The following is a 14,719-nucleotide window of genomic DNA, read 5'->3' on the forward strand; positions in this document are numbered from 1 at the left end:
CCATGGACAAGTAAAATGACCAGAAGAAGTAAAAAAAAAAAAAAAATTGAAATCACATCTGTCCTATGCTGTGCATTTTAGACAAACTCAAATTAATTAGAACACCACCCTCAGGCCTGGTTTTATAAAACATCTTTTACTTAAAAACGAGGCCTCTCTGGGGTGTCAATATGGGTGTGAGCACACATGTTACACATGAATAAACCTAAGTTAAAGCATGAAACATAAAATTAGCGCTGCAGAGTGCTTTGCGACTGTCTTACAAGAAATAAATATTACGTGTTAAGTCACAGTGGTCCTCCACTGAGGATGAATCCTGGTAAATGAAAACCCTTTTGGGCCAGGGGAGAACCTGGGGCTAGCCTATGCCAACGCCCCGGGGCTCCCTTTTGGAGCTGGTGGTCAGGGTGGTCAGCTCGGGAGGAGGGAGGGCATCACAGGACCACGCCTCAGAGTCAAACTGAGGTCGTCCCAGTTGCTGTGATGTAAATGTGCCATCGCTTCATCCCTTGCAAACCTCTAGCTGAATTAGCCTTTTCTGAGCAAGGTGACTGTGAAGTAATAAATTCCCTGGGAACTCACAGGAATCTTAGGGAGGTCACTGGACTTTTAACAGAGTGTGGAATGGAGGTTTGAGCAGCCCTGTCTAGAATTAAGGGACAGCGAGGCCCCAGCAGATGTCTGGATTACCCGAGATAATTTAACACGAGTGACCTTCATATACATATAAACACGCCATGCTTCCCTACACCGTTCCCTTGAAATTCACATATTTTAAAATAACGAGATAGATATATAAATTAAAATCATGTATGAACAGTTAAATCTCTGCTTTAAATTACAAAACATTAGTGAGCATCTTTCCTACAGTTCTGTCATTTCTTAAACGCGTTCTGACGATGTCCCCACGGCTGCAATCGCCCAGCTGGCGGCCGGAAGATGAAGAACATTCTGACGTGCAGCTGGGGGCTCGGGAAGTAAGGTGGTCTTAATAGTACATGTTCTTATCCCACCAGCCTATAGAGGTAGAAAACAGTAAGCTAGAAACTGAGGGGAGTCTGTTGCACTAGACAGAGACCCCCAAATCATACTACTACTTACTTCCAGGGTAGAGTCTGATGGCCAGTTTCCGCACCTCATCGTACACCCAGATCAGAACAGCGTGTGGTACAGCCACGAACCAGTACTGAGGCCTGGGAGGGGGCGGAGGGAGGGAGGTGAGACCCACGCACCCAGAGGGGGGCCCGCCCCACAATGGAGGAGCTTCTCGGTCACTTCCCAGCCTCCCTGGAGAGAACGACGCCACTGCGTCACACAGCGTAAAACCACACTGGACCGTGACCACTAGAAACGACGCCTGCCTGGGAAGTGGTCTGCCGGACGAGGGTACAGATGGGATGGTGAGGGATGGAAAACCCACCTCGTCTTCTGAAAAAAACTAGCGGGTCAAAGGCTCGGACTGATATAAAACCGGTGCCATTTTACCTCCTTTGAAAGACTAGAGGGGAAAGAGTCTCTGGAACCCTAGTGATTATTTAGGCCGTGACAGCAGATGGGGGCTCACTCCTCCCTCCCCACTGTTGAAGGGAACCTCACCGGAGCATCGTGAAGTTCAGGGCCACGATACTCCCGAGGCCGTAGGAGAGGATTAGCGCGATGATAACCTGCGAGGCAATCCCCACCCAGATGACTTTATTTCTGTAAGACACAAAAGCAAACAGATTCTGAACTCCCAGGCTCAGCCCCACACACCCAGCACAGTCAACGCCTCGTCATCCCTGCAGCAAAGGCCCAGGCTGAACCATGAGGGTGGATGCCGGCCGTACCTGAAGAGACCCTGCTGGAAGATGGAATTCCTCCGGGTTTTCCTGATGATCAGATCTGCTATTTGCTGGACCATGATGCCAACAAAGAATGCTGTGTAGCCCGTCCATTCTAGGTACTTCCTCTGGTAGCTTGTCTGTCAACGGCCAGAGAAAGAGAAGTCCATGAGGGCCAGGATGGAAGCTTCAGGGAGGCACCAGCACACTGCTGTAAGCCTCTACTCTCTCCCCCTTACCAAGACTGAGCGAGGATCACCTCCTTGTGGTTGGAAAGAAACCTTTCTTTCCTTTAACCAGCTGAGTAGGAAAAGATGCTAACTTAATGGATTTGGCCCAACTGTGGCAATGTTGGCTGGTTACTCTTACACACCTATCGCAAAGCTAATGTGAAAAGGTGAGCTCTAGGCACCTAACTCGAGAGGTGAGCTGAACCCCGAAAGAGGCAAACCGCTGTGACCAAGGGGCCCACAAGCCCCGTTAACCGAGAAAGCTGTCACCTGCTTTGTCCCCTCACGGTCTTCCCAGGAGGATACTGCTGGAGGGCCCGCCCTTACCCATTCTTGTCCATAGCTGTCTTCCAAGTCGTTCACATAGCCCTTTTCCCACTCCACTCGGAGGTTAAGGAGAGTGCTGGGTCGAAAGCCCTCCTGTGCGTACACGGTGAAATATACAACAAAAGCTCCCAGGGCCTGCATGAGGCCTGAAAGAACAGAAGAGGTTCTGTAATGACTTCAGAATTGCCCCGACCGCATTCTCCTCTGGGTTCCTCCTCACGTCCCAACCCTGCCCCACAAGGCGAAAAGAATTCTCTGGGAGGCCCCTCCTCGCACCAATGTGCAGGTAGGAGTACACGGCAAGTGGCTTGTTCACCAGTCTGTCCTTCTTCTTGTGGCGAGGCTTCCTGTTCATAATGTCACTTTCAGCTTTCTCATAAGCCAGGGCGATGGAGGGAATCTAGAGGGAGAGAGACCCCGTGAGGCCTGGCCCTGAAACACTATGACACAAGGGGACAGCGGCTGCATAACCAGGGACTATGGGGTTAGGGAACTGGTCTCTCCAGGGTACAGGCCTCGGGGTGCGTCATCTGTAGAGAATTTAAGAGTCAGTCGGCTTCTGATCATTGCCTTGTGCTTCTAGTTCTAAACAATGCTAGTTATAAAGCACTTTTCTCTCCTTCTGTCCTCTCCCACTTCGCCCCGCCACTGACCAGTGGTCCTCTCACAGGTCCTCCCCCGCTGGAGGGCAGAGAATCTGCATTTCTAACCAGGTCCCCGGTGATGCCTGGAAGAACCACTAGAGTGGAGAAAATGAGCAAACTTCAAGGGCCTGGAAAGTGATCTGACTGCAGGCTCTGGGGCCTCAGCTCCCCACTAAGGTGAAGATACCCCCAGCCCCCTGCAGCGTGGAGGGTGCCCTGCAGCCGTCCTATGAGATGAGGGAGGAGGCGGCAACTTGCAGGGCTATGAGTTCTGCTGCTGCCTGTCACCTGTGTAAGCCAGAGCCACGGGAATAACTGCCACGAAGCTTTCTTAAAGGGATTTGTCCGAGAAGGGGAGAGGGTTTAGGTGGCATTACTGTAGGTCAGCGTGCAGCTTTACGGAGTGTTAATCGTGGCTACTTCTTACTGTGTTTGGTGAGGGGCTTCGGGGTCACAGATCCTTTTACTTAACGAGGAGCGGCTGTGGGTTATCACTTCAGCCACTGGGCCCCCAGCAGTACAGGGACTACTTTGATGACAGCTGCATCTTCTCAAAAGAAAAGGGAGGCATGTGAGCTGAAACTGACTGATGGCATGCTTTTTCGGAATGGTGAAGAACTTATGTCTTGCAAAGTTCTTACATGGAGGGCAGTGGTTTTAATTTTCAAACATATGACAGATCTCTCTAGTCCTTTGCTCTGAAGTGTGGTTGGTGGACCAGCAAACTCGGCATCACTTAAGAGCTTGTCAGAAATGCAGAACTTCAGGCCCCATCACGTCGAGGTTTGAGAAGCATTGATTTAGTGCATCTCTTGCTCTTGAAGGTAATGACTCTGAAGTTTCCATCACCTGGGGAATTTATCAGACGCTGTTCCCTTTAGGGCTACTTACTATGTCCGTGCCCAAGTCGATGAACAAGATAGTGATGGTGCCAATGGGCAGGGGAAGCCCAGCGATGATATAGATCAGAAAGGGGCAGAGCTCAGCGATGTTCTTGGTCAGGGTGTACGCGATAGTCTTCTTTAGGTTGTCAAAGATCAGGCGACCTAGGCAAAGACGTTACGTTTCTCCTTACAGGACTCGCTTCTGATTTTGCAGGCGGCCCCAGCCCTCGCTAAGACCCCTTGAGACCCCACTCACCTTCCTCCACCCCTGTGATGATGGACGCGAAGTTGTCATCCAGCAAGACCATGTCGGCTGCACTTCTGGCTGCATCAGAGCCCGTTATCCCCATGGCGATCCCGATGTCTGCCTTCTTTAGAGCCGGGGAGTCGTTAACTCCGTCCCCTGTCACAGCGACGATAGCACCCTGTGGGGACACCAAGAGGAGGTGAGTGAGCAGCCTGGGTAGGGGCCACCCACTCCCTTTGTCTTGAGGCCGCGAGGTCAGCCAGAGGCAAAATGAAGGCCCGCTTTGGGTTTGGGGGGAAAGATTAAGACAGCAAATCCCAGAAGCAAGAGCAACAAGCCCCAAACAAGATGTGTGCGAATAATTAAAACCAATGTGAATCCAAACTGGAAAGGAAGAAGTGAAACTGTCACTGTTTGCAGATGACCTGAGACTAAGCAAAGAAAATCCTAGACTCCACCAGAAAACTGTTAGAACTAATAAATACAAAATTAGTAAATAGAAATCTGTTGCATTTCTATACGCTAACAACGCACTCTCAGGAGAAATGAAGAAAACAATCCCACTCACAATTGCATCAAAAAGAATAAAATACCTAGGAATAAATTTAACTGAGGAGGCAGAAGACCTGTACTCGGAAAACTATAAGACACTGAAGACGACACAGACAGATAAAAAGATACACTGTGTTCCTAGATTGGAATAATATTGTTAAAATGACCATACTACCGAAGGCAATCTACAGACTCAATGCCGTCTCTGTCAAAATATCAATGACATTTTTCACAGAAGTAGAATAAGTAATTATAAAATTTGTATGAAACCATAAAAGACCCCAAATAGGCGAAACAATCTTGAGAAAAAACACCGAAGCTGGAGGTATCACACTTCCTGATTTCAACTATACCACAAAGCTACAGTAATCAAAACAGTATGGTACTGGCACAGAAAACAGACACATGGATCAATGGAACAGAACAGAGAGCCCAGAAACAAACCCACAATAATGTGGGCAATTAATCTACAACAAATGAGGCAAGAATATACAATGGAGGAAAGACAGCCTCTTTACTATATGATGTTGGGAAAACTGGACAGCTACATGCAGAAGAATGAAACTGGACCACTTTCTCACACCATATACAAAAATAGACTCAAAATGGATTAAAGACTTAAATGTGAATATAAGATATGAAACCGTAAAACTCCTAGAAGGGTACATAGGCAGTACACCTTTGACATCAGTCTTAGCAATATTTTTTTGGATCTCTCTTCTCAGGCAGGGGAAACAAGAGCAAAAGTGAACAAGTGGGACTATATCAAACCAGAAAGCTTTTGCACAGCAAAGGCAATTATCGGCAAAACAAAAAGGCAACCTACTGAATGGGAGAAGATATTTGCAAATGATATATCCAACAAGGGGTTAATATCCAAACTATACAAAGAGCTCATACAACCTGACATTAAAAAAATAAACAATCCAATTAAAAACTGGACCTGAATAGACATTTCTCCAAAGAAGATATACAGGTGGCCAACAGGCACATGAAAAGATGCTCCATACCACTAATCATAAGGAAAATGCAAATCAAAGCCACGATGATGTACCATCTCACACCTGTGAGAATGGCTATTATCAAAATGACAACCAGGGACTTCCCTGGCGGTCCAGTGGTTAAGACTTCTCCTTCCAGTGCATGGGGTGTGGGCTCAGTCCCTGGTTGGGGAAGTAAGATCCCAAGTGTCTCGTGGCCAAAAAATCAAAACATAAAACAGAAGCAATATTGTAATAAATTTAATAAAGACAAAAAAAAAATACAACCAATAGCAAGTGTTGGCAAGGATATGGAAGAAAGGGAACACTTGTGCACTGTTGATGGGACTGTAAATTGGTGCAGACACTATGGAAACCAGTATGGAGGTTCCTCAGAAATTTAAAGATAGAACTACCAGTGGATCCAGCAATTCCACTTCTGGGTATTTTTCTGAAGAAAACAAAAGCACCAATTAGATAAGATACATGCACCCCAGTGATCATTGCAGTATTATTTACAATAGTCAAGATACGGAAGGAACCCAAATGCCCATGAATAGGTGAATGGATAAAGAGGATGTGGTGTGTAAATTTGTTACTCAGCCATAAGAAAAAGGAATGAAATCTTGTCAGTTGCAACAATGTGGATGGACCTAGAGGGTGTTACGCTCCACATGACATAAGTCAGAGAAAGACAGATAGCACATGATTTTACTTTATGTGGAATCTACAAAACAAAACAAATGAACAAACATGACAAAACAGAAACAGTCATAGATACAGAGAACAGGTGGTTGCCAGAGGGGAGGGTGGCGGTGTTGAGTGAAACAAGCATGGGGGATGAAGACACACTTTCAGTTACAAAATAAATGAGTGGCAGGGGTGACATGTACAGCGTGGGAGACACAGTCAATACGTAATATCTTTGTAAGGTGACGGGGTAATTGAATTAATTGCTGTGATCATTTTGAACTGTAAAGAAATATCAAATCATTATGTTGCACACCAGGAACTAACAGTGTTGTAGCTCAATTATACGTAAAAACAAACAAACAAACAAACACATAAAAAAAGAGATCAGATTTGTGGTTACCAGAGGTGGGGGGTGAGGGGAGGTGGAATTGGAGGAAGGGGGTCAAAGGTACCAACTCCCAGTTACAAGGAGTGCTGGGGATGTAACACACAACATTACAGGAAAGCTGTTGAGAATTCATCCTGAGTCCCCATCACGGGAAAAAATTCTTTTTTCTTTTTCTTTAATTTTGTATCTATATGAGACAGCTGTTCATTAAACTTACTGTGATAATCATTTCATGACATATGCAAGTCAGATTGCTATGCCGCACACCTTAAACTTATACAGTGCTGTGCGTCAATTATATCTCCACAAAACTGGAGGGAAAAAACCCAGTGTGTGTGCAGGCGACAGTGGGTACGCTGTCTTATGGCTTTGCGCTTTCTGTTCTGCGTCCACTCACATCCCCCATAGCGCCAAACTTCCCTGTCACAAGGCCCCAAGGTGAGCAGAGGGTCAGCCCCGACGGGTGGAGATGTGGGGTGGTGAGGCTGGGGGCCCAGCGCTCAGCGCTGCATGTCCCCGTGGGATGGTGACACACCTGGAAGGTTCCCCCAGTGCTGCGTCCACCCACCTGCCTCTGACAGCCCTCCACAATGATCAGCTTCTGCTGGGGGGACGTCCGGGCAAAGACGATCTCCGAGTGGTTGGCCAAGAGCTCGTCCAGCTGCGCCGGGCTCATGTCCTTTAGCTCCATGCCGGTCACCACAGCGGCCTTAGCGTCCCTAGAAGGGCAGCAGGAACTGGCTGAGGCTCAAGGCTGAAACACTGTTCTGGGCGGGAGGTGGGCTGAACCTCTTTGATTTTACCTGGAACCCACAGTCCTGACACCTAGTCCTCTGGTGGGATAACCGGGTGTGTGAGTACTCGGGATACTTTGGTCTCATTTCAAGACAGTGAACCAAGGCTGACAAATAAGGCATTTCCTTGCGTCACTCAACAGTAGGAAAAAGCCAATTAGCCATTTCCTTCCAGGAATGTGTGAGAGGTGGTACTTCCCGGGGCAATGCTTTACTCAACAAGTAAAAGGAGGGTAAAAAAACCTGCCTGTTTGTACGTTTTGGGTCCTAGAATCCAGCGTATGCCTAAACACATGGGTAACAATTCTTTACTGTCATTTCCTATTTATAGTGTCTGCTATGCCATGAGCTATGCAGGGAGAGAAGTTTATTGAGGTCTTCTTTGAGGAAAGCTTTTAACTGCTGACTATAAAAGTGAGGTTCTAGAAACTATGTGCAGATCTGACTGTGCTGTCCCCTGTGAACGCTCTCCCGAGGCTTCCGCTGTGCTTTGAGCAGACCCCGGAATCCCTACTCGGTCTGCAGGGCTGGGTGCAGCCCATGCCATCTGTCCCTTCTGACTCTTGCCAGCAGCCCACTAGGCTTCTCAGTTCTGAGCCCCCGGACTCTCCGTGCAAAGGCCTCACATGTCCTGCTACGTCGACTTCCCTTCCCTTGGTGAACACTCCAGCCTTCTAATCTCAGCTTAAACATCCTTTCGTACAAAACACTGCATGCTTTTTTCATTCTAAAAGTGCTGAGCTTTTTTTTTAGGTCTGTTCTTTCCTATCGGTGCTAAATATTGGAATTCTAGCACTTGACTCAAACTACAGGTCTTCCTATATTCTGGTAAGAAAATGTATATATATGGGGCTTCCCTGGTGGCACAGTGGTTAAGAATCCACCTGCCAGTGCAGGGGACACGGGTTCGAGCCCTGGTCCGGGAAGATCCCACATGCCGCGGAGCAACTAAGCCCGTGCGCCACAACTACTGAGCCTGTGCGCCACAACTACTGAAGCCCGCACCCCTAGAGCCCGTGCTCTGCAACAAGAGAAGCCACTGCAATGAGAAGCCCACGCACCACAACAAAGAGTAGCCCCTGCTCGCCACAACTAGAGAAAGCCCGCACTCAGTAACGAAGACCCAATGCAGCCAAAAATAAATAAATAAAAAAGTAAATAAAAAAATTTATTAACAAAAATATATATAAATAAAAGTAAGTTAAGAAAGAAAGGGTGTTTCCTTTCTCCCCAGAGCTGCAAAAAATGTTATTCTGTGATCATGAAGCTGGAGTTGATACAGTGGACAATTGAAAATGTTCACAAAGCATCCACCCCTCTCTCCTGTGTGGTAACTTGTAGGAAAAAGTATAATCCTACTATTTAAAAAATCAAAACAGATAAACAAAAGCTCCAAACCTGTCTTCATAGATGAACGCTATTGACACAAAAGAGCGGTGGAAGACCCTTAGTCTTCAGATACTGCTGCTGTGCCCAGAGGCTGTTCAACTGTTGGGTTGTCTTAACTGGTAATTCATTGCCCTGGTAGTAATTCACTACCTGACAGCTCTGTGTTCCTAAAAGGCATAAATGCTTGGGTAAACTAGAAGAGGTTCTTTGGTTTTTCCCTTTTTTCCCCACATGCATGAAAGTATAATAAAGCCAATGACACTAATTTTCAAACTAAGACTTTGGAGCCCTTGACTCATATAAATGATCAACAGTCCAGGCTCCCACTGCCAGCTCCTTTGTCCCTGTGTGTCCTTCACTGAACTTACCACATCACAATTAATTTATTTTTCTTCCCCTCTGGCTCAATGGAAAGATCCCCGAATGTGGGGAGAGTGTCTGGTCTGTTTCTGCTATAGCTCCAGTGTCTGGCACAGTGCCTGGTAGACACTAGGCACTCAACAATTATTTGTTGAAAGAATACAGAACAAATGGACAGATGACTGGACTAAAGGATGAACATGATTTAAAGAATTAGGAGACACAAGAAAACCAGTCTTTCCTTACGAAGCTTCCATTCTATTTACTACCAAGTAAAAAGTAAAGAGAAGTATGTTTCCATAGCTACACATTATGAAGCCAATGGAATAAATACGCAAGATGCAGACTGGGAGGGCACATGGAATGCAAAGTGTTCTCAATATTCTTGATTACACAACTGCATCAATGGCTGGTAATTTCCTGTAAAGTCTTTGCTTCAGTTTCTTCACGCTAAGTTAGGCACTTAAGTTTTCAGATCTGCTTCATTGGGTTGAAATTTCATACAAGACATGCATACAGGTAACCCTCATGGCACCAGTACCATGCCTGGCACATGTCCGGTGCTCAATCCAATTTTGAGGAAGGAATGGATACATACATTATAGAGTAAAGCAGCCTCGCATAACCCTGAGAGGATGTCTGGCAGGAAGGGGGTTTGCACCCACAGCATGGCTCTTTACAGGCAACAGGGCCCCGTGGCTAAGAACCTGAGTTCTGCTGGGTGGGTTCCGAGCTCACCGCTTGTTAACCTGTGCCACAGCAACGTTGAGGCGTTTTGCAATGTCTTCCACTGTCTCACTGTTGGCGGAAATGATACCTACACTCTTGGCAATAGCTTTGGCTGTGATTGGATGATCGCCAGTAACCATGATGATCTAGAACACAAACAATGAGAAGGGCATGTAGACGGTGAGGGGCTCAGGTACCTGAGCAGGGACAACTCGGCATCACCTGCTCCACCATGGCCCCGTACAGCACGGCTAGGGATGACTATGCTTTGCCCTAATGAGTCGTCCTTGATCTTTAGGTCAAAGAAGCAGCTGTCTTTGAAGGGCACACTGATCCCACGAGATCTACCCTTGCTCCTAAGCTTCTTACATTTCCTCCTCTGACATCCAGCCTTTCCTTCGGACATAACTCTATCTGTGAAAGGGCTGACAGGATGTCTCCTTGGGCAGCTTCGTGATGCTCCACAGCCTTGCAATTTACACGGTAATGGAATTCATATTTTGGCTTTTATATCATGAGGGAAATGGAGTATGGAAGCTGGACCTCGAGATTAAGTAATAAAACCTATTACTGTCTATCACAGTCTAGGGCAAGATGTGACCACCTCATGGCACAGGGACACAGCTTTCTGCTCGCTGCAGTTACTCTTGTGGTTTATTCCACACAGACACAATCACTTTGCTTTTATGGGACAGTTACTGAAATCTTAGTACAGTGAAAGTGGAGACTAAAAAAAGGGGAATTATGACATTTAGTTGAAGAGACCTAAATACTGACTCTCCCATGACAAATGTTCCTAGAAAGGGATCCAACATCAATGGAGGACTTGTTAATTCAGGAATGTGTAAGTCCCACCTTGATCCCTGCACTCCGGCACTTGGTGACCGCATCAGGGACCGTGGACCGAGGCGGGTCGATCATCGATAAGAGGCCCACAAAACAGAAGTTGGAAGTAGGAAAGTTCATTGTGTCTACATCAAATGAATAGGTTGCTGGAAACTCGTCTGCTGGCAGGTAGAGATGACAGAAACCTGAAATGGGTATAAATTTGGGAGTCAATGAAACTAGGATAAGAAATGACACAAGAAAGAAGGAACAACAACAAAGAAAAAAGAATGAAAGAAAGAAGGAACATTTTCATACACTCTCAGTCCTTTAGAGTTTAACCAGAACTGTTTAATTCCTTCAGTTCCATAACACATGTTGTTTTTAGCAAAGACATGTTTCATCCCAAAATAATTTACTCTGTGCCCATTAGGTTCTCTGTTATGTTCTGGAAACAGAAAGCCCAGAAGTGGACGGCCTTTACTTCCCAAGAGGTTGAAGTTTAGTGGGGGACAGACACAAAGAGATGAAGAGCCCGGAGCGTGGTGAGTACCACAGAGCAGGGCTACGCTCAGCCACCTGAGAACAGGAAAGACTTCACCGAGGAGGTCATGTGAGCTCACTCTTGAGCAAGGAGTCGGATGTTTCCTGGGGAAAGAAGGGAGGACAGGCGGTGGGAAGGCCCTTTTCGGCAGAGAAAACAAAATGTGCTCCCGCGCAAACCGGGGAAGGAACTGGGGCGTCAGGGGAAGGGCATGATGTTCAGCCTTTAATCACATGTGAGGGAAAGGTCAAACGTGAGGGTCCTAGAGCAACTCAGACGGGCAGCAATCCTGCCTTGAAAGACTACTTGGTGCTGTGGGGCGCGCCTCAAGCATTATCAACTCACTTATGTATTTTATTTGCGTTACAGACGCAAATGTCCTTTAGAAACACACATTCCACAGATTCCATCTCTACTGGCAAGAGCTTTCACGATGTTTAATGAGCCTTATCGTCAGTATGAACTTCTGCTACCTTGAACCCATCCATCACCCTGTCGTTCAGAGCTGCTGTTTCGACGGCCCCCAATTCTCCCAGCAGAACATGTCCTGTGATACCCCTTACGTTGCCACTGACAGGCTTCTGCCACGGTGGCTGTGCTTCTAAGGTTCCTTCCACCTCTAACGCCCCCTTCTCTCAGTTACTGGCAGTACGTTTTCCCTAACTGCTCAGTGGGAAGCTTCAACATTTTTTTTTTCTTTTTTTTTTTTTGCGGTACGCAGGCCTCTCACTGCTGTGGCCTCTCCCGTTGCAGAGCACAGGCTCCGGACGCGCAGGCTCAGCGGCCATGGCTCACGGGCCCAGCCGCTCCGCGGCATGTGGGATCTTCCCAGACCGGGGCACGAACCCGTGTCCCCTGCATCGGCAGGCGGACTCTCAACCACTGCGCCACCAGGAAGGCCCCTCAACATTTTTTTAAACTTACTTTTCCCCTCTAATTAGCTGCTAAGTCTTACCAATTGTGCCTCCACAGTCTCTGTATGTGACCTTCACGTTCCCGTTGCCTGGGATCAAATCCCTTTTCGCCTGAGTGAGGGCAGCACCTCCTGCTGAGACCTACTCTGCTCCTGTCCTCGCCAAGAAGGGCGCTGCAAGCCGACCTCCACACGACCCTCCTAGCCCTGTGTCCCAGGACCGTGGTACCTCGTCCACCTGCAGCCTCGACAAGGCGCGTGCCACTCCATCCGTTCCCACCGCTGTGCTCTGGCCCACGAGGTTCCCTCTGCGTGAGTGCGCTCCCTACCTCCCTTCAAGTTCCCTCACTCCAAGTCCAGAATGAAATGCAACCCGTCCCACGGTAACTTCCCAGATTTCCCTGATCTGGAAGGGACCGCCCCGCACACTATCCATCACACAGTGTCTCTTGTACGTTGACCATTTCTCCTTTATGACTCAAGTGGACGCCAGAGCTACTCCGCTACATCGCAGGCCTGTCTCCTCGTGTGCCGGAGGCCGGCAGAGAGCCGCGGGCCTCACGGGCGGGATCAGGGCTCTGCTCACCCAGCACGCGCTCCCCCAGGCCGCCCAGCTCCATGTACGCCGTGTGGAAGGCCTTGGCCGTGCTCCTGTCCAGAGGCTGCTCCTGGCCGTTGACCATGATGGTGCTGCACTTCTCCAGGACCCGCTCGGGGGCTCCTTTCATCACCATGAGGAAACGCTTGTCACTGGGGTCGTCTGTCTCGTGTATGGAGAGCTGCGGGGGAAAGGGGTCGAGCATGTTCAGTGTGGCATCGGGCAATGACACCGTCTTTACTACTAAGGGCCTGAACTGGACACATCTTTAAATGAGCAACACGACAAGATTAAAAACACCCCTTTCTCTGTTGGCTACTGGTCCTTGATTTATAAAGAAGGAGTGTCCTCTGCAGGCACATTCTGTCCTTTCTACCCAAGCAATATGCAGAGAGCTAGACTCTGTCCCAGCCCAGGGGGACACCCTGAATTTGAATCAGGGTGTCTCTCAGGGGGAAACTCAGCCTGTCTCTCAAACAGAAACTGGCTGCTTTAGGGAGGCCCGATGCGCTGTCGTCCTGTGAAACCTGCTGCCTTGAACACGATCTCCTGGGGCGACCGTGGGGTCAGAGGGCTGGGAGCTGCCTTGTCTCACCTCCTGCCTTGACTGCCCTCCCTGCAGACCCAAAACGTCCTGCACTCAGTCAGGCACGTGGGCAGCGTCATTACCTGGATGTGACAGAGGACGTGAGGGCTGTGAGGACAGCCTCTCACGCTCAGGCCTCTGGGGGGACAGCTAAGTAACAAGAATCACAACTTTACCATCATTACCCTTTGACCTCACAATTCTACTTCTAGATGTACCCTAATAAGATAATCGGGAAAACTGTGGAAAAATTTATAGACAATAATAAAGTGGCTAAGTCTAGACCTTATTTTATACCAGGTACCCTTCCAAGCCCTGGAAAGAATTTTAGGAGGCTGGAGTGTTTGGGAGAGAAGGAGTAAGTTACAAAGAAAAATTCTATCATTTTGGGTCTACCAGTTGATTCTAAACCAGTAGTTTATAGACTTTTGGATATCAGAGATGAGTACCAAAAAAAAAAAAAACCATGGAGGGCAAACGCAAGGTTGCAGCTTTTTTCACATTGCCAAGTAGCGACATTAAAAAAACCAACTAACCGAACCAAAAACCTCCACCTACTGTCACTATCATTTTCTGAAAGGTAGGGCATTTTAACACTTAAAGTAGAAATAATAAATACTTTTATTGTGTATACTGTTCTGAGTGCCCAGAAATTAAATGGACTCATTTAATTCTCAAAACTATGGCCATGGGTACCATTATTACTGCCTTTTATAAGGGAGGAATCTGAGGTGCAGAGAGTTCAGTGACCGCTAGCAGGGGGCTGAGGTGGGACCTGAATTCTGGCCAGCAGGCCCCAGAGTCCCTGCCCTAACCATGCAGGACATAAAGGATAATCTTCTAAATTCAATTCTTTCATCTCTATATAAAATTTTATAAAATATTGTCCTAATTTTTCAATTTGCCATAAACTATGGAAAATATTTTAATGGACCAGTCTCAGTTTGGGGAACTGCTATTCTAAGACTGTCCACTTTGTTTCCTTGGGTTGAACGAGGCCCCAGAGACCCTCCAAGGTCATGACACCCAACCACCTTGCTTAGTGCTGAGTGTTGCTCGTGTGTGGATATAAAATGGCACTAATAGCATCCCAGAGGCTCTTTGGCCTCTTCTGAAGGACCCTCTCCTTTCTAGACCAACCCTCAACATTCCGTACACGAGGCCTCACAGAACCCGCTTTTCCTCACATCTCACACGACGAGGAAGCCTTCCCTGG

The 14,719-nt window shown here is 47.6% G+C and overlaps 1 protein-coding gene across 1 annotated transcript in view; it reads right to left on the reverse strand.

Annotated features, from left to right (window-relative positions):
• Positions 1–988: 988 nt before the first annotated feature.
• ATP12A (ATPase H+/K+ transporting non-gastric alpha2 subunit) overlaps positions 989–14,719 on the reverse strand; it is a gene marked incomplete at both ends in the record, with an annotated part of 69,543 nt that continues 55,812 nt past the window's right edge. The window contains 12 exons of the mRNA XM_082675647.1: positions 989–1,017; positions 1,102–1,193; positions 1,597–1,698; positions 1,827–1,960; positions 2,378–2,523; positions 2,654–2,777; positions 3,913–4,067; positions 4,162–4,330; positions 7,334–7,484; positions 10,047–10,183; positions 10,893–11,068; positions 12,906–13,098. Coding sequence (XP_082531773.1) covers positions 989–1,017; positions 1,102–1,193; positions 1,597–1,698; positions 1,827–1,960; positions 2,378–2,523; positions 2,654–2,777; positions 3,913–4,067; positions 4,162–4,330; positions 7,334–7,484; positions 10,047–10,183; positions 10,893–11,068; positions 12,906–13,098 — 1,608 coding nt within the window. The remainder of the gene's footprint in view (positions 1,018–1,101; positions 1,194–1,596; positions 1,699–1,826; positions 1,961–2,377; positions 2,524–2,653; positions 2,778–3,912; positions 4,068–4,161; positions 4,331–7,333; positions 7,485–10,046; positions 10,184–10,892; positions 11,069–12,905; positions 13,099–14,719) is intronic.

The sequence above is a fragment of the Grampus griseus genome (genome assembly GCF_964374135.1).
Source record: "Grampus griseus genome assembly, chromosome: 18".
In the NCBI taxonomy this organism is placed as follows: domain Eukaryota; kingdom Metazoa; phylum Chordata; class Mammalia; order Artiodactyla; family Delphinidae; genus Grampus; species Grampus griseus.